Genomic DNA, 24,627 nt, shown 5'->3' with positions numbered 1-24,627 from the left:
ATTAATGTCCCAGTTTTCCCACATCCCCTCTAACATTCATCATTATCTTTTCCTGTCATCTTGGCCAATCGGCCTACCTTTGAACCTCAAGATCTATGTGAAGAAGACTGGGTTAACTAGTGTTTGGCAACATCTCCTCTCATCTAAGACTTTATAACCTCAATCAAAACAGTTCCATGAAAACCATCATTACTGACTACTCAGTCTAATTTTGTGCCTTTTTATTCCTTGTTAGATATTTAATGTTTGACAGAAAACCTAGATGTGAGAAAGAGTTTATTATTTCTAAATAATATTTAGTTTATAAAATGTAAGCTACTTGAGGATAGGAATTAATTTATTTTTGACCTATCAACTGATTAATTAGCTCATGGGGCTTTTAGCCAACTCCCAATTATATAAGGAGTACTGAGTACATCTGTAGATTATCAGTGTTTTTCATTTCTCCTTTCCTTTGCCTATTTTTGCATCATTTCACTATGAATTCAATGGCAGTAGCAACAATAAACAGATGGAGAAGTGAAACGGAGCTGACTGTACACGAACTTGTCTAAGATCAGAATATAAAATATGAAATTATTTAGTAAAAATGAAGTTTGGAAAAATAACCTTCTGCTTTTCCATAATCAGAATGTACAGTTGCAAATTAGCCAGATAAACTCTGAACTCTCTTCATTTGAAGAGTCCTTTTTTCCTCTTTTATATTTTGTGTATTTTCATGTGCTATTTTTAGTATGTCTTCTCTACTTTTCCTGTTCATATTTTTTGTATCTATATGTACAATACTATTTTGGAGTCATGGTTCAGACAAAAAATTCTATTCCATTTTCTCAAAAAAGAACTAAGTAAGAATATGAAGAACTAAGGAGACTAAGGGAAAAAAAAAACACTATCAATGATACAAGCTGCTTTGAAAAAAATATTTCTTTTCTATAGCTATAAATATCCCAAATTAAAATATTCCTGTAGCCTGAAATTGTTCATGAAAACAGACGCTTGGGTTTCCTTTAGCATAGCCTGAAAATTCCAATTTGTTCCATTTCATCAGTAATTCCAATGAAAATATAATTTTGAAAAATCAAATTACTGTCCTTAAAGCTGAAAATTAATGATTTTCTAATGCTTTTTCTTAATAAGAGAATTTTCTAAAGTGTCCAACTTTTTAAAAAGCTTATTCTTTCCTAAGCCTTGTTTATGTTACATAAAATAGCATCAATTGCATTAAAAACCTTTCATGGAAAAGCTTAAACTGCCAGATCCAAAATATGTAATTAAAAATCACAAGTATTCTATTTTGCTACAGGCCATTTATTTCTTATAGCATTCATCACAGACTGCCTTGAATCACAGATGTCTGTGTCCATTTTTTATCTACTCTACTGATTCCAAATACTTAATTTCAAATTCTTATTCATGTTTATATTCTTTGTACTCCTAACACACAACCTGGCATATATGTAATAAATGATCAATAAACATTCATTGAATTTTGCTTATTGCTCATCCTTCCTGCTAGAAGGCCAATGACATCAAAAGGATGTTATCTTGACATACACATGAACTGGATTTAAGTGAGGCACAGCTGTGCAAAGTTACCAGCTTCACACTCTCTCTCTCAGAGCCATCTGAGTCTAGTGGCACCATAAAAGTCAAGTTGACTGATGATAATCCCCCTTATCCTTCTCAAGACGATGAGTAATAACATTCCATCAAGCATCAGGCACACACACAATCTAACATATGTGTGTGTGTATATATTGGCATTCTTACTTGACAAAAATATATATTCTACATATATGTATGTATGCTTATATATAGGAATGTGAAATAACTATAAGAAGACAACTTTAAATTATTTCAAAGCATAATGTTGTATAGAATATTTTGAATTATATGCAGTAAATATTTAAATGATTACTGTGACTTTATCAACAAGGTACTTTGTCATAATATCAAAATAATTCAGTGGCAACTTCATTTAAATATATTCAAATCTTTTTGTAACAGAATCATTCTAAAGTAGCAACTCTTGACAGATGGGAAAACATGCTAATATAGACTGTCAACTGCACAAGAGTTTCATATCTTCCCCAAAATACATTCATAAAACCTTCAAAAAGTACCATAGAGATTATATGCTAAGCTAAATATTATGATATAATGAAAGGATCAATGTTTACTCATAAAAACTGTTAACTTTCAGCTACAATTCTTCCTTTAAGACATCTAGATAAATGCCATGTAAAAAGTTCCTATGTGCTTCCAAGTCTTTTGCTATGTCTCAATAATAAAGTAGGTGAACTATTTATGCATTTGAAATCAATTAAATACTGTAAAAATCTCTTTATTATTACTATGAAACAAAGTATTCAGTGACTTTTCTTACCTTTAAAACAGAAATGAATGGCACAAAGTTAGCCCGCTGGAGTCCATTTTTATAGAGGTCTGAAAGAAAAAACTGACATTATCTTTCCCACTTAACAATAACATTAAAAAATAATAAAGTATCTCTTAGCCTGACAAATAAAGCAATCTATTGATAGATAGGTAAACAAAAGAAAAGGAAATGAAATTGGTTTCCACTCATTTCAATTTTAATAAGAATTCAGATAACAGAATAATACAAGAAAGCTTACCTAAAGACATTCAATTAAAGTAGATTTAAATTTACAATGAAATATAATACACAGGATTAGGCCAATAGATGAATGATAAAAATTATTCTAAATCAATAACCCCAAAGTAGAGAAGACATTTTAGTAAATATTTTATATATAGTAACTATAGGGAAGTTAGTACTAGGGAAAAGGTACATATTTTTGTTTTCATTCGAGTAATTTTCTTCACTAAAAGCTTAATAAGGATTATCTTTTAAGAAAAAAATTAGCTGTAAGAATTAGCAGTTTTTCTTAAAAATCAGATTTATATGATATTTATCATTAACGAATCAGTTTTTCAAAGTTAGAAAATTCCTTCTTTTAAAAAGAAGAATTCTATATAGGATTCACAGAGAAAGTTAACTATTTCTACCATAAATCATCAGAAGACAAAAAAAAAAAAATGAGATTACTCTCAAAAGGTATCACAGACCAAAAAAAAAAAAAAAAAGATATGGTATCAAAGTTGGCAGTTTTCTTTGAGAAAGATGCTTTCTTCTTAAAAAAAAAAAAAAAAGACAAACATATATTAGACCCAGGAAGGATAAAAAGGCTTGGGATTCAAGTAATCAGAAGAATATTTCCAGGAATCAGAACAACAAAAAAAAGTTTTTTCATGAATACAGAGAAAGCAAATTGTATTATGTGTCCCAATTAAAAAAAAAGTATAACATACTGTATAATCTTTTGTGCCTATTTAGCCCTTCTGTTTAGAGAAAAATAGAAACATGAAGGCAGATTGGAGATGCTACATTTACTTATGGAAATAAAATATGGCCATTAAGAAACAAATTTATTCTCTTTAGAAAAACATTCATCATAACATCATTATAGTGAAGAAAGTATTTGCATGAGCTGTCTGGTTAATTAAGGACTGGAGGCTTCAATTTGGCTATGCATTAACATTTTTATTGGGGGAGTGACATAAAAGTAAGGTTATGTCATTTAGGATATGGGGATTTCAAGAACTGAACTAGGCATTTTCTTTTCTATGTTCCTTTAGAGCTCTTTTTGGCAAGAACTTGACAAGACATAGTGACTCAGTTTTCATAACCTACGAGGTAGCTATATTAATTGGGTACTGAAGGTCAGTGGCTAAAACTGATCCTATGTAGGTTGCTTGTGTGGAATGGGCATTACTAAGAAATGACAAAAGATTTCTTAAAACCCACTAAATATATTTTCTTTCTAAGAATAAAACCCAAAGGTAGCTTAATTGTGCAAATAATCTGACACAAATATGCTACCTTTAGGTTTTACTTTTAGAAAGAAAATCCTTATTGACATAAAATGTGCTGAGATTTGGCAATGATTCTCCATCACTTTTTAGCAGAGCACTGTCAATCACGGTCTAATCTTAGTTCTGGTCTGGGTTTGAGCATTCTAAGCACTCATGCAAAGTTAAAGGTAGAACAACAATGCTTCTAGTTCCTAGAAGCTCAATAAACTTTTTCAATAGCTTTTAGTAAAGGACATTTTTAGGCTCTGCTAAGTCTTTTCTAAATAAACAGAATTCATTTAGTTGGAAAGCCCTTGGTTATTCTAGGACACTTAAGTAAAAAAGACTGTATTCATTAAATTGAAGAGGGGTTTTTGCAATTCAAATATTATGTTAATTATCTTTGCAATATATCTTTCTCCTAAAATTTTATTTGACTACCAAGAAATTTTAATCTTACTTGTTAGACTTTCTTAATTGAACCAAAAGTATTATGCAGGCATAAAGGTTTTATAATACATTTGTATCAACCTTTTCTAATTATTTACTAAATAATGTGTTTAAAAAAAAAAAAATGGTAGAGTCCTTGGCGAAGATTTTTTTTTTTTTTTTAAGATCACTAAACAGAGCTAAATGAGCACTTGGCCACATCAGATAGTGTTGGAATTATAGGACATTCATTTTGTTGAGAATAATATAAGGACCTCTAAATTCTTCACAGTGAATAACCTTAATAATACTTATGAGATGAAATATGGGCAAAGAGGATTTTTAAAGTAATTACAAAGATCTACATAAATGCTTTGGAAACTCACATGGTATATAGGTTTTTTACATTTGAAACCCAAGTGACAAAACTAAGAAAGTCCACAGGGCTTCATTACTTTTCAGGTAAGTGTATTTGGTTTTCTGAGAGAGGTGATGAAGAGGTGGGGGACGGAATGAAGGAACTTAAAGAAAATATCACTAATAGCGTTTACTTAATGTAAAAAGACATAAAAATGTCTTCATGGAGTGGCAGATTTCATTTATCTCTGGGAAACTGACTCATAGTCAAGTGCTCTTTCACTACTGATTAAAAGAAAATGGTGGAGAAGCTAGATGGTGTGGTATATAGAGTGCCAGACATGGAAAATCATCTTCTTGAGTTCAAATCTGGCTTCAAATACTTTTTTAGCTGTGTGATCTTGGGTAAGTCACTTAACCCTGTTAGCCCCAGTGTCCTCAGTTGTAAAATGAACTGGAAAAGGACATGACAAACCACTTCAGTATCTTTGCCAGTATGAGGTCATGAAAAGTTGGACATGACTGAAAAAAACCAAATAACAACAAAAAGAAAACAGCATCTTTAGATTTCAAAAGTATCTTTTTAAATGCTGAGTTAATAATACATTAGCAGCTCATCATGATGCTAAAATATGAGTTTTTCTATTAAACAACAGGTTGTTCTTCCCCCTTCCTTGAAATTATTCCCCATTTACTTATCTGTGTACATCTTGTCTCCTTATTGTCTCACCCCCATCAGAATGTAAACTAGATGAGAATAGAGACTGTTATGTTGTCTTTATATCTCTCAATATAGAGCCATATTTAGGCACTGAATACATATTGTTTTGTTGAACTGTATTAGTTTGTAATCAGATAAGATATTCTGAGATAGTCTATTTTTAAGAGGAGCCAATAAAGTTGAGACAGTGAAATAATAAGACATAGACATATTATAGATTGCTTTTGGAAAGAGAGATGAATATAGGCATAATAACACCTATAATATTATTATTTCAAAATTGGGGAAAGTCAAATATCTAAACAGATTCAAAGCTGCTTTGTCACTTTGGGCAAACAACAGTATACAGACATAATTTTAAAATAAAATATAGGGGAGAAAAATGATAAATGAAAGCCCATTCTAAAATCAGAGATTAATTTGAAGACTGATCATCCCTGAATGTTCAATATAAGTAATTTTCAACAACTAGATTAAATGAAGATAATAGCAGCAAAATTTCACTCCCATTACTTCAAAGATCAAGATAAGGAAGGATAGCATAGAGGGAAAGAAGGAGTTGACTGGTGTTTGGATGGCAGCAAGTTGGATATGATGCATATTTTATTCTCCATTGCTTTGTGTTATTTCTCCTTCATTGACTAGAGGGAATAAAATGGGTTAACAAAAAAGGATTTGGGATTGAAGTCTAGGAGAATGTAGTAAGATAGGACACAACATGAGGATCATTTAGGAGTATGAAGATACTGCATTAGTAATCAAACTTTGAATTTAAATTAAAATAAACTATTAGAAAATATAGGAAAAAAAGCATAAGTAAATTTTGCTTATCCAAACAAAATACTGGACTTTTTTTTAAACCAATGCTTTTCTTTTTAGATCTTTGGGTTATGCCACTTTGATCTATTTTATGTTATCTAAAATCTTCTAAGTTCTTTGTTTTTTGATAATAAAAAAGTTCCAAGCCTTGTATTTTATTGTTGATATAATATTCAATATTTCAAACTCTTTTGACTATTCTAATCTAAAGTCAATTTGCTATCAAAACTTCCTTAGGAGTAATCAATATTAAACTGTTCAGATTTTCTACCAGCACTTTGGAGAATCAACACAAATTTATTTCAGAAAACAAAACTTGGGACTCCTAAGTAGGGAGTGATCTTCCTATCTCTGCCATTGATTTACACTATGATCTTGAAAAAATTATAACCTTTCTTTAATTCTATCTGAATGTCAACATTAAAGTATATCAAATTAGATAATGCATGTAAAATGCGTTGTTAACTCTAAAATGCTACATAAATGCTAATTAATATTATTATTTACTCGATATATTGATTGTTTCCTAATTTCACAATGTTACAGATGAGGAAATTGAGACCAAAGTGATTGTGACTTGTCTAAAGTAACGTAACTATTCAGTAGCAGAACCAGGACTAGAAACAAAGTCATGGGGCTCCTACCTGGTGTTTTGCTTTGTTTTGTTTTGTTTTCTTAGTAAGCAATCATACTTACTTCTTAATAGCACTAAAGGTTTTGACATTTGTCAGTCAATAAATCTTTATTAAGTGACCGATATTAGCCAGATACTGTGCCTTTAAGCACTAGGGTCCATAGAAAGACAAAAAATAATCCCTGCTCCCAAGCAATTCACAATTTAAGATACAAACTATACGATCAATTGGAAATAATCAGCAGAGGGAAGGCACTGAAATTAAGAGGAATCAGGAAAGGCTTGCTATGGAAGATGGGATTTTAGCTGGAACCCAAGGGAAGCTTGGAAATCCAACAGACAGAGGTGAGAAGGGGACAATAAAAATATTCAGAATCAGGATCTGGAGTATCTTGTGTAATAATAATTATAACAACAACAGCTAACATTTATGTAACTTCTACTATGTTTCAGGCAATATGCTGCATGATTTAAGAAATATTATCTTATTTGACCCTTATAACAGTCTTGGGATGTAAGTATTATGATTACTCCCATTTTACAGATGAGAAAACTGAGCCAAGCAGGTTAAACGACTTCCCCTGGATTACACAGCTAGTAGGAGTTTGAGGCCATATTTGAACTCAGGTCTTCCTGACTTTAGGAATGGCACTGTGCCAACAGGAGGTCAGGGTCAGAATATTGGAATAGGGAGGATGTAAAGTATAAGAAAAATATTAAGGTAGGAGGGGGTCTGATTCTAAAGGGCTTTGAATGTCAAATAGAAGAGTTTTTAACTGACCCTGGGTACAAATGAGAGGCACTGGAATTTCCTCAAAATGAAATGGTCAGATCTTAGGAACATCACTTTGACAGTTGAATAGAGGATAAACTGGAATGGGGAACGTGAGGCAGGCCAATGAATCTGGTTATGGCAATAATCTAAGCATGAGGTGATAATGGCCGGCCTTAGGATAGTGGAATGTTAGCAGGGAGAAGGCGGTGTGTATTAGAGATATTAGGGAGGTAAAATCAATAGACTGTATATGGGGGTGAGCCTGGATGACTGGAAAGATGGAGATATCATTAACAGAAACACATAAATTAGGGATGGGGACTGTTTGGGGAGAAAAGACGATGAGTTCACAGTTTTGGACATATTCAGTATACTATAATCTATGGGATAATCTAAACATCTTAAACTTTATATATCCCAAACTGAACTGTACTGATGTCCAGTAAGTAATTGAAGATTTGAGACATGAAGTTAGCAGAGAAGTTAAGGCTGGATGAGGAGATTTAAGAATCATCTGCATGGAGATGATAATGGAATTCAAGGGAACTGATGACATCACCATATAAAATAGTATGGAGGCAGAATGGCTCATAGATGAAGATCCAGTACAGGTGACTGAGAAGGAGTGATCAGATAGACAGGGGAAGAACCTGGAGAGAGCAGTGTTATGAGTACCTAGAGAGAATAGAATATCATGGAGAAGAGCTTGATTGACAATGTCAATGAGGATGGAGAAGAAGTCATTAAATCTGTCAATAATTAAGAGATAGTAACTTTGGGAAAGGAGTTTGAGCTAAATGATGATGTTGGAAGCCAGATGGTAGAGAAGAAAAAGGCGAAAGGAAAAAAAAAGTGAGAAAAGAATGAGAGGAAAGCAAGTTAATGCATATTATGTAGATAGTCTTCTCAAAGAGTTTAACTACAAAAGGAGAGAAAGATATGGAACAATAAGGTTGTGAGAATAAATGGATCAAGTGAGTTTTTTGAGGATGGGAAAACAGCAAGTAGAGACGGAAAGTTTAAAAATAAATGATAGAGTAGAAATAATAGAGAGGGCAATATGTTAGGGATTTTTGGGATAAAATGGGATTGCTTGTTCATGTAGAAAAGTTCAACTTGACAGGGAGAATGGCTCCATGTAAGATAGAAGTTTAGGCAGAGATAGTGGCAGAAGGCATATAAGTGATGTGAGATGACGAGGGGAGGAAGAGAGCAAACCTAGAGTTCATGTACCCAATTCTTTCAGTAAAATGTAATGCAAAGTTCTCTGGATAGGGGAGGAAGCCAGGGGAGGGTGAAAAGGAATGAAAAAGTTTGGGAAAAATTTGATGAGTTAATTATGGAAGTATAAAAAGTTTGCCTTGCCAAAATGTTTGTAGCAGCCCTGTTTGTAGTGGCTAGAAACTGGAAAATGAATGGATGCCCATCAATTGGAGAATGGCTGGGTAAATTGTGGTATATGAATTTTATGGAATATTATTGTTCTGTAAGAAATGACCAGCAGGATGAATACAGAGAGGCTTGGAGAGACCTACATGGACTGATGCTAAGTGAGATGAGCAGAACCAGGAGATCATTATACACTTCGACAATGATATTGTATGAGGATGTACTCTGATGGAAGTTGATTTCTATGACAAAGAGACCTAACTGAGTTTCAATGGACAAATAATGGACAGAAACAGCTATACCCAAAGAAGGAGCACTGGAAAACGAATGTGAACTATTTGCATTTTTTATTTTCTTCCCGAGTTATTTTTACCTTCTGAATCCAATTCTCCCTGTGCAACAGGAGAACTGTTCGGTTCTGCAAATATGTTTTGTATCTAGGATATACTGCAACATATTTAACATATATAGGACTGCTTGCCATCTTGGGGGGGGGTGGAGGGAAGGAAGGGAAAAATCGAAACATAAGTGAGTGCAAGGGATAATGTTGTAAAAAATTACCCTGGCATGGATTCTGTCAATACAAAGTTATTATTAAATAAAATAAAATTAAAATTAAAAAAAAAAAAGTTTGCCTTGCAGTAATAGTGAGGACCCAATTGAGATTTTATAATCAGATTTTAGCAGTTCTCATAAAAACAGTTTTGTGAATTTTCTCCAAATGCTTCAATAGTATTAGTAAAACTAGTTAGATGGTGGGAGTCATCTAAGATTGAGGCTTGGCAAGGCAAGATCAATAATATAATAAGGTAACAAGGGACTCAAAAGAAGAGGAAAGTATTGAGTCAACTTTGTTCACCAAGGAGTTATGATGGGGAAGGGAGGAGGAGAGGTAATGTTCTGTAAGAATGAAGGGCTCAAAATGTTTGTGGCAGCCCTATTTGTAGTGGCTAGAAGCTGCAAAATGAATGGATGCCCATCAATTGCAGAATGGTTGAGTAAATTGTATTATATGAACGTTATGGAATATTATTGTTCTGTAAGGAATGACCAGCGGGATGAATACAGAGAGGACTGGCGAGACTTACATGAACTGATGCTAAGTGAAATGAGCAGAACCAGGAGATCATTATATACCTCAACAATGATACTGTTTGAGGATGCATTCTGATGGAAGTGGATCTCTTCGATAAAGAGAGCTAATTCAGTTTCAATTGATCAAAGATGGACAGAAGCAGCTACACCCAAAGAAAGAACACTGGGAAATGAATATAAACTGCCTGCATTATTGTTTTTCTTCCCGGGTTATTTATACCTTCTGAATTCAATTCTCCCTGTGCAACAAGAAAACTGTTCAGTTCTGCACACATACATTGTATCTAGGATATACTGTAACCTATTCAACATGTAAAGGAGTGCTTGCCATCTGGGGGAGGGGGTGGAGGAAGGGAGGGAAAAACTGCAACAGAAGTGAGTGCAAGGGATAATGCTGTAAAAAATTACCCTGGCATGGGTTCTATCAATAAAAAGTTATTAAAAAAAAAAAAAAAAAGAATGAAGGGCTCAAGGAAATTGAAATTACAATATGACCAAAGAATAGAAGGCAGAGGGAGAAGCAAATGATAATAGATGGTGATCCCATAAAAGAATTTCACAGTCCAGGGTCATGGAAATGGTAAGTTTGTAGTTGATGGCAAGATTAAAATTATGATCAATGTCTGTATGTGGCTGAGGTAAGATGGAACAGTTGGTCTCATGAAGTGAATAAGGTGAGAAACTATTAGGATGTTTGAGGGAGTTATTAGCATATATGTTTATATCCCCTATAATAAGGGCAGGAGTTGGAAAAGAGTGAAAGAATTTCGACTGGGTGATACACAGGAATTGAGTAAATCTCAAAAGAGGAGAATTGTTTCATAAAACTTTAATCTATAAAAGATGTTGAAGACCACTTAAGCCAATCCCTTCATTTTAGGAATGGGATATCTAAATGAGAAGAGCTAAGTGAATTGGCCAAGGTTACATAGATTACTATTCCACTTATCAAACTTTTTCCAAACCTTGTCATTCCTCCTTAAACTCTCCTGGATTCCCCCTATTCTCTTGGTACAAGGTTACCTACAAAGCAGCAGAATCAGTATTTGAAACTAGGGAGGGCAAATGACTCAAAATCCAATGTTGTTTCTGCTATGTTATATGTCTTATTATAACTAAGAGCATAATTTTGTGATTGATCAGTACAGAGAAGAAATGTGCTAAGCTTCTAGAATGTTTGCTAGTTTTTAGTTCTTATTCTCCCACTAATTGGCTATGTGACCTTGGGGAAAATCAATTCATCTCATAATGCACTATTTATGCATCTATAAAAAGGATAAAATACCTCTTACCTCATTCCAAGGATGTTTGATAGCTTACCTAATTAATAGTTTGTCACTTTCTTGGCTTTAAAGAAGTATATCTTTTTTTAAATCTCTGGATTTAACTTGTAAAGAATTATCTTTGACATTAAGTATCCAGTCATATGAAATAATGAACAAAAATCTAAATCTAGTTATTGCATCCATATCTTGTTTTATAATCTGAAGGGAGATTTAGTTAAGGGTTAAGTTAGAAATTCAGTTTATAAACAAATGGAAGAGAAGCTTTTTTTAAATTGTTGTTAGAACTACTGCTAAGTCTCAAAGACTTATTTTTCCACAGAAATAATTCTGTGGAAGGGGTGAGTCCCTAAGCTTTGGGATTTTTACAAATAAGGTTTTGCAAAGTATAGCCAATGCCAAGAGAATAAGACCAATGAAGGTCAATCAGATTTTTTTTATGCCTTTCCTTTTCTCCCTTCTTCCCTCCCTAATCAATAATACTGCTCAAAGATACCAAGAGTAGATCTAGGAACGAGGTAACAAATAATACCTTGCTTTCCTCATATCACTGCAAAAGAACCCCTAAGAAGTGAAAATGGTGAACCTTCCAAACACATTTCAGAGATGACATCTGTACTTTATAAAAAAGGAAAACTATGAAGCTCTTTCTGGTATAACCACTCAGGTAGTTAGCAAAAACCCAGCTCAAGACATCTCCAATTCCAAGGCATCAAGATATTTCAATAAATCTCACTAAGATACAAAAGTTTTATGTGTGGCCAAATCCTAGACAAAATCCCACAGTCTACAAGAAGCCTTCCCCAAATTTCTTGATTTCTGTTGATTATCTCCGTTTAATGTACATAATTGTTTTCATGTTGTTATTCCTATTAGACTATAAATTCCTTGCAAGCAGGGAAAATTTTTTGCCCTTTTCTGTAATACCAGTGCTTAGCATAGTGTCAGCACATTGTGGGCACTGAATAAATGCTTATTGACTGACTAGCCACTGATTTACCATAAAAATCACTCTAGTATCAGCACATTGTGGGCACGGAATAAATGCTTATTGATTGACTGGCCACTGATTTATCATAAAAATTATCCATGTAAAGAAAGTTTTGCTTTTGAATGATAAGAAGTAAAAAGTATAGGAGAGACTGATCATTTCTTCATTGACCTCTACAAATCAAAAATAGCATTAAAACAATAGTCTATGGGAGAAACATAATAACAGGCTTTAGGGATTATGGAAAAGAAGTAATGAGAATGAAGCAACAGAAACTTTCCCTTTTGGTCAGTCAACAGAACTGAGAATGGAAACACTAAAAGGTTTTTAACATTCTCTTTATCAAAATTTCAAATTAAATGATATGGTATGTCAAAGCTAAAGGCCTAATAATAATTATCAATTGCAAAAATATATTAATTTGGATCCTGTTTATAATTCTGTCAGTTAATCTTAGATCTCAGAAGTTTAAAGGTATTTTCTTTTTGTTGTTGTTCAACTGTTTCAGTCATGTCTGACTGTGATACTATTTGGAGTTTTCTTGGCATAATAGTAGAATGGTTTGCCATTTCTTTCTCCAATTCATTTGACAAAAGAGAAAACTGAGGCAAAGAGAGTTGAATGATCTGCTCAGGGTCACCTAATTAAAAAGTATCTGAGGTCAGATTTGAATTCAGAAGAATGAATCTTCCTGATTCTAGGCCCAGCATTCTATCAACTACACCAGCTTATTGTTGTTGTTTGTCCTTTGTTCTGGAAGATGATCATGACCTCAGAAAAGTAATGCCTTGACATGCAAGTGAATTGGATTTGAGTGAGAGAAGGCTGTACAAGATCACCTCCCTCACTTTCCCCTCCAGAGCCAATTGGGTCCAGTGGCCACAAATAGAACAAGAGGACTAGAGATGGCCCTGGATGGAATGGGAGATCTTGGCCCTTTTAAGCTAAGGCCCAGCTACAGCATAAGTCTGACCACGGCATTCCCCTTCCCAACGACCTTCAACAGCCTCTTTTTCCTAGAAGGATAAAATATAAACTTATCAGCTGCCATTTAATCCCCTTTCAAGCTAGCTCTAAACTACCCCCACCTTGCTACTCAGAAGATCATAAATTCTCATAATTTCTAGCAGGTTGCAAAGGCTTTGAATACATAAACAATGACAGAAGGCAGATGGCCAGGACAGCAAAGGTGGACAGTGAAACAATAGGAACCTCTCAAAATGATCTTCATCTGGTGTGATTGAAGAAGAGAGAGATATTAGAGATCTTCTAATCCAACTCCTAATGTTACATGAAGAGAGTCAATAAGGAAAAATGTGTTTGTCACTTCATTTTGTTTGCCTCTCTAAAGACACTGCCCAAAGGAACCAATAGGTCTCAGGCATATATTGAGGACTCAACTGAGATTCTCCCAAGATTTACAAACTTGGGGACTGGAATTCATTACTAGCTAAAAATATAAGGACAAAGGACACTATAAGGAGGAATTTGGGAAGATTCTCTGGGAATTTAAAGACCTGGCAAAGAAAATGGAGAACTTGGTGAAAAGGATTATTTTCATTATTGCTACAGATTGAAGTTACTGCCCTGGCACAGGTCTTCATGCCTGGACTGATGAAATAGCCTTCTGGTTGGTCTCTCCTGACTCTAGACCATTCTTTATTTAGCTCCCAAAGCAACCTTTGTAAGTACAGGTCTGCTTATGTCACACACACACACACACACACACACTCACACACACACACACACATATGAATCCTTCCCCACCCCTCCACCCAGTGGTTCCCTAATTCCTCCAAAATTAGACATAAAATCTGTTTGGTCTTTAAAATCCTTGACAACCTGGCTCCCTCCTACATTCCCAGTATTTTTATACTTTATTCCCTTTTTCACACTGGTCTTCTTGTTTCTGGAACCCAATGCTTGCATTTCCCAACTCTGCATCTTATTACTGGCTTTGCCGCCTCCTTTCAGCTTCCTGGCTTCCCTCATCTCCTTTCAGATTCAATTCAAATCCCGGCTTCTGCAAGAGGCTTTTCCAAGGTTCTTCCGCTACTTCTAGTGCCTTCCCTCTGAGATTACCTCCCATTCACCCTGTATCTATCTTACATGGACAAAGTTATTTGCAAGCTGCCTCCCCAGTTAGAATGTGAGCTTTGTGAGAGGAAGGATAGTGTTTTTGTCTTTGTTTGCATTCCCAGTGCTTAGCCTAGTTCATCTGTAGTGCAGTCATTCAGTCCAGTTTGACTCTTCATGATCCTGTGGACCATAGCTTATCAGTGCTGACCATGGGGTTTGACACTAGAGTGGTTTGCCGTGTCCTTCTCCAGGTGATTAAGGCAATCAGAACTTGTCCAGGGTTATACTGCTAGTGTGTGTGTCTAAGGCCCACTTGGTGATCTCATCAGCTTCCTCAGATTTAATTATCTATGCTAACAATTCTCAGATCTACCAATCTCACATTTCCAACTACCTTTAAGATATCTCAAACTGGAGATCCAGTAGATATCCTAAACTCTAACATGTACAGAAAATGAACTCATTATCTTTCCCCATAAACCTGCCTCTTTCTTCTCTCCCAAATACTACAGAAGGCAAAACCATTTTCCAAAGCCTCTCAGGTCGCAACCCAGCAATCATCCTTGACTCCTCACTATCTCTCATGCCTCATAGCCTGACAATTTCATTTCTGCAAACACCTCTTATTAACTATGCCCACTTCCTTTCCCTGATACTTTCACCATTCTAGTGCAGGCCCTCATCCCCTTATGTCTGGTCTTTTGCAATAGCCTGCTGGTGGAGTCTACCTCAAGTCTCTCTCCATTTGAATCTACCTTCCATTCAATCACTATATCGAGTTTCCCCAATCACAGGCCTAACTTTGTCATCCTCCCCTACGCAGATTCCAATGGATCCCCTATTGGCTCCAGGATCAAATATAAAATGCTGTTTCACAAAGCCCTTATAACCTAGCCCCCTCCCACCTTTTCTAGTCTTCTTACATCTTACTCTCTACCATTTATTCTTCATTTCAGTGACACTGGCTTCCTGGCTATTCCATGAACTAAAACATGCCATCTCTCAACTTCAAGCATTCTCACTTCTTGTCCCCTACAACTGGAATGGTTTCTCTCCTCATCTTTGCCTCCTAGTTTCCCTGGCTTCTTTTGTATCTCAATTAAAATCTCTTCTCCTACAGGGATGCTCTTAATCCTTCCTTTCTTAATCCTTCCCAACTCTCTTAATTCTAGTTACCTCCCTCTCTTCCTTAGGTTCTATTTTATTCTGAATAGAGTTTGGCTTATACATATTTATTTGCTTCTTATCTCCTACATCAGATTGTGAGCTCCTTAAGAGCAGGGACTATCTTTTACCCCTTATTGTATCATCGGTATTTAGGAGAATGCCTGGCACATTGTAGGCTCTTAATATTTATTGATTGACTGGTGGTCCCTTAGAAAAAAGAAAAATTATAAAATAGTTCTCAATTCTCTGCAGTCTCCTTATGTTACCAATGTCACAATGGCAGAATTGGGGGAGAGGAGAAAAGAAAAGATTTATAAATGTGAATTAATTTGAAAAGTTTTATTCTTGTTTTGTTTAAACATTTCAATTAGTCACTCCCACTTATACTTTCATCTCCACCCTACCACTCTTTTATAATAATAATGAACAATAGTTAAAGCAAAATTCAGTGACAGAGTAATTTTGTCTGACAGCATATAAAATATAGTATATCCATAATCCCCAATCTAGTCAATGAAAAGAGGATTCTATTCCTCATCAGTTCAGTTCCACAGAATAATATGTGCTCCCCAGAATAAGTGGACCATCTGAAATCTCATCTTCATGCAGATAAACTCAAATTTTTGATATTCAACCATTTCTTAACTCTCTTAGTTGCCTTACCCCTTTCATTAGAGGGCTGGGGGGAAGAGCAATAAACTCTTTTCCAAGTCTTCCTTAATAGAGGGTCCAGAACTTTCTAGGTAACTCTTCTTTTTCATAAGTGGTTCTGCATGGTTCCAAGTCCACAGAGCATCATTGTCCTGCCAGCTACCCCCTATTACAGCAGCCACTTCCTCTTTCTAGCTTCTTTTTGTGCATTGTCTTCCCCCATTAGATTGCAAGCTCAGAAGGAACAGTCTTTCGCTTTCTTATTTGTATCCCTCCAGTTCTAAACATACTAGGAACTTAAATTTCAACTGAATGAATATATTACCTTATCTGTTCTTTGGTGGTAAAGATAGTCATTACAATAAAAACATCTTACTAGGACTGCAATTCCAGCACTTTCTACTTTACCAAGAAGACTCACTAACTAAAAAGTGAATGTGACCTCAGGAAGGGATAGTAAAAATTAAGTTGGAAAACATGGTTCAGAATTAAGGTGTCAAAAAACCAAAAGCATGTGGACATAATTGGAACCCTCCTCTCAATGGATCATTAATATGCACTTCAATGACAGAATCCAAAAGATCTAGACACAGAAAGCAGATATTATAAAAATATAATAACTAAATAAAATTAACCATATTTTAACAGAATTCTATCTGGTAAGTTATATTGGAGTCATTTTAAACTTAGCTGGGTATATAGAGTCAGACAATCAACTAATTGAAGCAAAGATAACCATGAAGCTTAAATTACAAGAAAAGATAAAGCTGAGAAGGTACAACAGAGATGCCTGAAACAATCTGGGGTCCAAGCAAAAGGGAAGTGAGAAGCAAAAGTAGGCAAGATTCTGACAAAGAAATTCTTGTTGCTCTTATCTTCTTCTAGTGAACAGGAGAACCTGCCCCTCATTGTGTGATGGCTAATCAAAGGCTTCCACAAGGTTAAAAAAGACAATGAGATTGGCATGGTAGTTCCCAGTAACTTATAGCTGAATGGACCTTAAAGGCCAGTGCCATTTCCACTGAAGTTAGCTGTCATGTTGCCCACAAGTCTTCTCCAGGATAAACACTCTCAGCTCCTTCAAGTGATAATTAGATGGAATTCTTCTGAATGTTCTAAAGTGCCAGCTACAACTGAACATTAATACTTTAAGTGTGGTCTGAACAAAAGAGAGAACAGTGGAACTGTCACCACACTAGGCCTAGACACTGTACCTCTTAATGCCGCCTGGGCATATGTTGGCTTTGTGACTGCCACATCACAAGGCTGACCCATATTAAGCTTGTGGTCTACTAAAATCCCCAGATCTTTTTTCAAATGAACTGCTGTTTACTCACACCTTTCCCATCTTGTACTTAAGTTTTTTGAGTGCAAGACTTTCTTAAGAAAAACAGTTATTGCCTATTGTCTGGAGAAGGCACTTAATTATTAACAGACATTGATTAATGATAGACTTATTGGTAGACTGATTAATTTATCCCTATTAAATTTTATCCTTTTCCCTAAATTTTTCTGACATTCCCTGAATTCTGACAATTCAGAAAGATATGTTGGCACAAAAAGGGGGTGGTTTAAATTGTTTGGCACAGCAAGTAGGACTATTCTATATTTATCTCCTACAATTGAAGAAAATTTGCTATTTTATAAAGAACAAATAAATTCTAAGTAGAGCATACAACATAGGTTGGATTATTGTGTATTGTACAGAAGTTATTCAATAACATAAAAAAATTAGAAATGAACATAACATCACATCTCCAAGCTCTATTATTTAAGTCTGTTTCACCTGAATAGCAATATGATAATATAATTTAATATAAAAGATGAGCTGTCTAAATAGCCAATAAGGTACAAAGAAAATTCAGTGTAACCCAGATCAATTAATCAATAAGTTTATTAAGAATCTTCTATGTGCTAACTCATGGAAACACAAAAACAAAAAGGTAATTATTCTTGCTCCCAAGGATCTTACAGGCCACAAGAAGAGACAACACAAATACAAATACAAATACACACACACACACACAGACTGTATACATACATATGTGTATGTATGTATGCATAATATACAAAATAAATGCAAGCATTATGGGAGGAGAGCTGGGAGAATCAGGAAAAGATCACTAAAGGAAGCAGTGCTGGAGAGGGACTCTGAAGGAAGTTAGGGTTTCTAATGAATGTACATAAGGAAGGAGAACATTCCAGAGGAAACAGAATAAGTAAAGGCAAAGAGTTCCAAGATGAAATGTCATGTGTAAGGCCTGTACAGTATGCAGGTGAGCTTTGGACAGAACACAGAGTATAAGAAAAAGTAATTTGTAATAAATCTTGAAAGGAAGCTGGATGACAATTTTAAAATGCTTGAAAAGCCCCACAAAGGAGCTTGCATATTTTGCTAGGGGACTATGGGGAGCCAATGAAGAGTATAACAGGAGGAACATGGTCAGACATGGAAGATTTGGACTAGATAGTCACTGGGGTGACTTTAAGCTCTACTTCTGTAATCCTATGAGACAGAATAAATAAGACTTGGTAATTTACAGAATATTGGGAGAGGGAAAAGCTAAGGTAGACTTCCACATCATATATATGGACTGAATAGAAAAATGGTGGTATCTTTGAAAGAAATAGATACGTTAGAAAGAGGGACAGATTTCTGGGGAAAGATTACAAGGTCTGCTTGGCACATAATAAATGTGAGATGCCTATAAGCAATGGAAATATCCAGTAAGCACTAATGAGAAATGGAATTCAGGAGAAAAAGTAGAGTAGGATATATATATATCTGTGAATCATCTACATTGTGGTAACTGATCTATAGGAGTTGATGAGATCACTAAAAGAAAGTATGTAAAGAGTATAAGAAGTGAAGAAATGAATAAGAGTAGGAGTGAAGAGAGCTGGGGGACTCTTGGGGTACATTCACTTAGGAAGCATGATGGGGATCATGTTGCACCAAAGGAAACTGTGAATTTAGGTAGGAAGAAAAAACAGTATCATGAAAACTGAAAGAGGAAAGAGTACCATAGTAAGAGAACATCAAAATGCTATTGAAGTTGAAAAGTATAAACCTGAGAAAGATTCTAGGGAAGATGGCAGGGTAGGTTGGTAAATTTCAAGCTCTCCTGATTTCCCCCACAAATAGAACAAATCTGTGTCTCAGGGCAAACTTAGAAAGGTGAAAAATCAAGATTTGGGAAAGAAAAGGATCCTCCAGATACAATAGAAAAGATCAGAAGAAAGACCCAGGGCCAGGGATTAACCCAGGTAAGGGCAAACACCCCCAGGCTATCTCCATAGAAACACCAAGTAGGGAGCCCTAGGGCTAACTGGATATGACTGGAACTTCAACAGAAACCACACCAACTTTCCCCTCCTGGACAGGTGTGGAGTCCGGGTCTGAGTCTGGAAAGACTAATTGGGAATGCCAAGCTAGCTGTGCTTCAGGGACACAGCCCTGGATAAAAAGGAACCAGCACCTGGTGAGTGCAGAGACAATGGAGCAGGGATGCTGCCGGCACTTGCTGGAGAATGGAGCTCTTGATTTGGGGTTCTACTTCAGAGGGAAGAGCTAAGGTAAAGCCAGAGGTACCATCCCCCTCACCCTAAGATTCAAGGTGCTTATACTAAAACCTCTTACTTAGAAAAAAAAAATGAACCAGCAAAGAAGGAAGAACCCCACCTTAGAAACTTACTGTAGGAACAGGGAAGACTAGGATTCATCTTCAGAGGAGAACAATGAAGTAAGAAAAATCTTCTATCCTAAAGAATAATGTGAAATGGCTCCTTGCCCAGACAAAACTTATAGAACTCAAAAAAGAATTTAAAAATCAAATGAGAGATATTGAGGAAAAACTAAAAGAAAGAATAAAAAACATCCAAGAAAAACAAGATTATGGGGAAAAAAATTAATCAACTAGAAAAGGAGATACCAAGTTTCAAAGATGAAAATACTCTTTGAAAATTAGAATTGGGTAAGGGAAAGCCAGTGAAGCTATGACAGACAAAAAATAACAAAACAGATTATAAAGAATAAAAAAATAGAACTGAATGTGAAACATCTTATAAGAAAATACAAATCTGGAGAAGAGAAGATCAAGGAAAGAAAATATAAGAATAATTGAACCGCCTGAAAATTGTGACTAAAAATAGGACCTTGACAAAATAATGCAAGAAATAATTAAAGAAAATTGCCCTGGAGTGATAGAACATGAGCGGAGAGTAGAAATAGAAAAAAAAAATCTATCAATCACCATCTCAACAAGATCCTTTGTGGAAAACATATAAGAACATTATTGCCAAATTTTGAAACCTCCAGATAAAAGAAAAATTTGCAAGAAACAAGGGAAAAAAATTCAAATATGCTGAAGGTACAATTGGATTATACAGGACTTAGCAGCAGCCATTATAAAAGATTGCAGGTCCAGAAATCATATTTAATGACAATCAAAAGAACTAGACCTGTGGCCAAAAATATCATATCTAGCAAAATTATCTATAATATTGAATAAGTGGACATTCAATGAATTTGCAGATTTTTAGGACTTACTATCAACCAAACAGGAACTTAATAGAAAATTTAACATATAAGAACCAATATCAAAGAACAATTTCAAGGAACTCAACATTGACAAATTGTTTATGTTTTTATTACAAAGAATTAAGTAATAGCAAGGCAAGTTAGGAGCAGAATTAAAGCAAAGAGTCAGCAGGGATAGAAAAGATGTGTGTGTGTGTGTGTGTGTGTGTGTGTGTGTGTGTGTGTGTGTGTATCTTATACTTTTTTTACTTGAACTTTTATTTAATTTGCATTAAAGCAAATACATCACGGACTAAGCTTAAATCATGAAGCCAAGTGTGGTGGTTTATAATCCCTACTGCTTGGGAGGTTTGGTAGGCTGGTAGATTTCTTGAGATTGAAATAGTGGAACAATTTGGCAGGAAGGATATGTTGCATGGGGGTGGGTCTGAAGCACAATTATGATGCAGGCCATATCAGCATAACCTGGGCCCCAGCAAGCTAGGAGTAGGCCTTGAAGCCTCTGAACTGGAGTCTCTGGGCCTCTCAGCCCAAAGACACCAAGGATGACCTGGAAGGTTACAGAAAAAGTTTGTTGCACTAGAGTGTGAAGAAAGCCCTAGCAAACCAAGGGTGGGTTTTGGGAGTCACTGATTCAACAGTAGTAGCAGCAGCAAGGACAGCAGCAATTTCTGGAGATCTCAGCCCACAGAAGAAGGGGACCAGAGCTGGTCAGAGAGAGATTGTGGGGGCCTCTTTGCTGGCATCGAGGCAGGACTCTGTTATTTTGTCTATACTCAGATCTGGGTAGCACTGCTGGCTAACAGTACAAATCCTAGAAGGATCTCTGAAAACAATTACACAAACCCCCTGAAGGTTGGGACATTGCACCCTCTACCCTGGAAAGGGAGCCCTATTTAACAAAGAGTTAAAAGCTACTAATAGACTGCGAATATGATCAAACAATAGAAAAGAATTCTGACCATAAAAGGTTAATTTGGTGACAAGGAAGGTCAAAACACCAACTCAGAAGAAGATAACAAAGTCAAAGTTCCTATATCCAAAACCTTCAAAAAAATAAGAGTTGGTCTCAAGCAATATAAGAGTTCAAAAGGGATTTTAAAAACCAAGTAAGAGAAATAGAGAAAAAACTGAGAAAAGAAATGAGAGTGATGCAAAAGGAAATACAAAAAGTTAATGAGAAGAATGCCTTAAAGAGCAAAATTATCCAAATGGGAAAATAATTCCTTTTTTGGGGGGAAGGGGTGTGTGAAACAATTGGGACTAAATGACCTGCCCAGGGTCACACAGCTAATAAGTGTTAAGTGTGTGAGACTGAATTTGAACTCAGATTCTCCTGACTTTGAGACCAATGCTCCATCAATTGTGTCATCTAGTTGCCCCAATAATTCCTTAAAAATTAAAAAAGGAGAAGTAAAAATGACTTAGGTCAGAAAATGGAACAGGTCAAATATATGATAAGAATGAGACTAGTTCTGTGAGTGACCATACTTCTGGCCCAAGTGAGACAGTCTAAAAGATTACCAAAAAAAGAACATATACCACAATAAAGTTTCAATTAGAGTTTACTTTCAATTAGAGTTTACTCTGAAAGATTTTGGCTTAAGATTCACTTTGACTTGTCCTGTTGGTCAATTCAAATAAAAATTTGGCATTTATTCCGTATTTTCGCATTAAACATCTCTTATTTATGCTATGCTTAATTATCAAATTATTTCCATTTAGAAATTTAATTAATGAAATTGAAAGTAATAAATTTTTTCCACGGCCATTATAATGAACAAATTATATTTGAAACAATTGCCAGAAAATTATGTCATTTTGTAATATAAGGGGGAAAAAAGAAGATTTTTATAACTTGACCATTTTTAGAAGGCTATTTTTAGTAGACTGACCTAAGAATTTTTTCTTAGTTCTTTACTGTTTCACATTTTATCAGTGATGTAGAAAATAGCACAGATAGCATGGTTTTCCAATCTGCAGATGACACAAAGTTGGGAAGGATAACTAGCAGATGATAGTAAAGATTAAAAAAATCTTCAAAGATTAAAACACTGGGCCAAATTTTATAAGCTGAAATTCAACAGGGATAAATATAAAATCTTCTGTTTTAATTTTTAAAAACATAAATTTCCCAAATATTATAGAAAAATATCTGGAAATTTTATTGTACTGAAAACACAATATGGATCAATAGAATGATATGGTACCTAAAAAATCAAATGTAATAGTAGATTCAATTAAGAGAACCATTGTAGATAATAATGAGACATCATACCAAAATGTATGGGATGCAGCCAAAGCGGTAATAAGGGGAAATTTCATATCTCTAGAGGCCTATTTGTATAAAATAGAGAAAGAGAAGGTCAATGAATTGGGTTTGCAACTAAAAATGCTAGAAAAGGAACAAATTAAAAACCCCCAGTCAAACACTAAACTTGAAATTCTAAAAATAAAAGGTGAGATCAATAAAATTGAAAGTAAAAAAAAAACTATTGAATTGATTAAGAGAACCATTGTATGGTCAAAGGATATGAACAGACAATTTTCAGATGATGAAATTGAAACTATTACCACTCATATGAAAGTGTTCCAAATCATTATTGATCAGAGAAATGCAAATTAAGACAACTCTGAGATACCACTACACACCTGTCAGATTGGCTAAGATGACAGGAAAAAATAATGATGAAAATTGGAGGGGATGCGGGAAAACTGGGACATAGATGCATTGTTGGTGGAGTTGTGAACGAATCCAACCATTCTGGAGAGCAATCTGGAATTATGCCCAAAAAGTTATCAAACTGTGCATACCCTTTGATCCAGCAGTGTTTCTACTGGGCTTATATCCCAAAGAGATCTTAAAGGAGGGAAAGGGACCTGTATGTGCAAGAATGTTTGTGGCAGCCCTGTTTGTAGTGGCTAGAAACTGGAAATTGAATGGATGCCCATCAATTGGAGAATGGCTGGGTAAATTGTGTATATGAATGTTATGGAATATTATTGTTCTGTAAGAAATGACCAGCAGGATGAATACAGAGAGGCTTGGAGAGACTAACATGAACTGATGCATACACTTTGACAATGATACTGTATGAAGATGTATTCTGATGGAAGTGGATTTCTTTGACAAAGAGACCTAACTCAGTTTCAATTGATAAATGATGGACAGAAGCAGCTACATCCAAAGAAAGAACACTGGGAAATGAATATGAACTATTTGCATTTTTGTTTTTCTTCCTGGGTTATTTTACCTTCTGAATCCAATTCTCCCTGTGCAACAAGAGAACTGTTCGGTTTTGCAAACATATATTGTATCTAGGATATATTGCAACATATCTAACATATATAGGACTGCTTGCCATCTAGGGGAGGGGGTGGAGGGAGGGAAGGGAAAAATCGAAACATAAGCGAGTGCAAGGGATAATGTAAAAAAAAATTACCTTGGCATGGATTCTGTCAATATAAAGTTATTATATATATATATATATATATGTGTGTGTGTGTGTGTGTGTGTGTATACACATATATATATAACGAGAACCATTGTATCTAGGATGCAGAACATGATAATTTCATATTTCATATAAAGTATTAGACACTATACTTTGTATTGGTTAGAACATAGCATAGAGTATCAGTTTTGGATACCATATTTTTGGAAGGGCATGATTAACAGGAATTTTTCCTAATAATGACAAGGAAGATGGTAAAAAGTCTCAAATTCTTTCTATTTGAGGAATAATGAAAAAGTGTTTAGCCTCAAGATAAGACTGTTTAGAAAGGACACAATAGCCACCTTTGAAAATTGTCCTATGAAA

At 35.0% G+C, this 24,627-nt stretch overlaps 1 protein-coding gene across 2 annotated transcripts in view; it reads right to left on the bottom strand.

The window, feature by feature from the left end:
- The window catches only part of AFG1L (AFG1 like ATPase), a 184,056-nt gene that overhangs the window by 79,561 nt on the left and 79,868 nt on the right, over window positions 1-24,627 (bottom strand). For both annotated transcript variants that reach the window (XM_051997494.1, XM_051997496.1), the window contains one exon: window positions 2,387-2,445. In XM_051997494.1, coding sequence (XP_051853454.1) covers window positions 2,387-2,445 — 59 coding nt within the window. The remainder of the gene's footprint in view (window positions 1-2,386; window positions 2,446-24,627) is intronic.

Source organism: Antechinus flavipes, chromosome 4, assembly GCF_016432865.1.
Source record: "Antechinus flavipes isolate AdamAnt ecotype Samford, QLD, Australia chromosome 4, AdamAnt_v2, whole genome shotgun sequence".
NCBI classification, from domain to species: Eukaryota; Metazoa; Chordata; class Mammalia; order Dasyuromorphia; family Dasyuridae; genus Antechinus; species Antechinus flavipes.
Note: the sequence above shows the minus strand (reverse complement) of the source record. Positions and strands in the feature narration are given on the sequence as shown.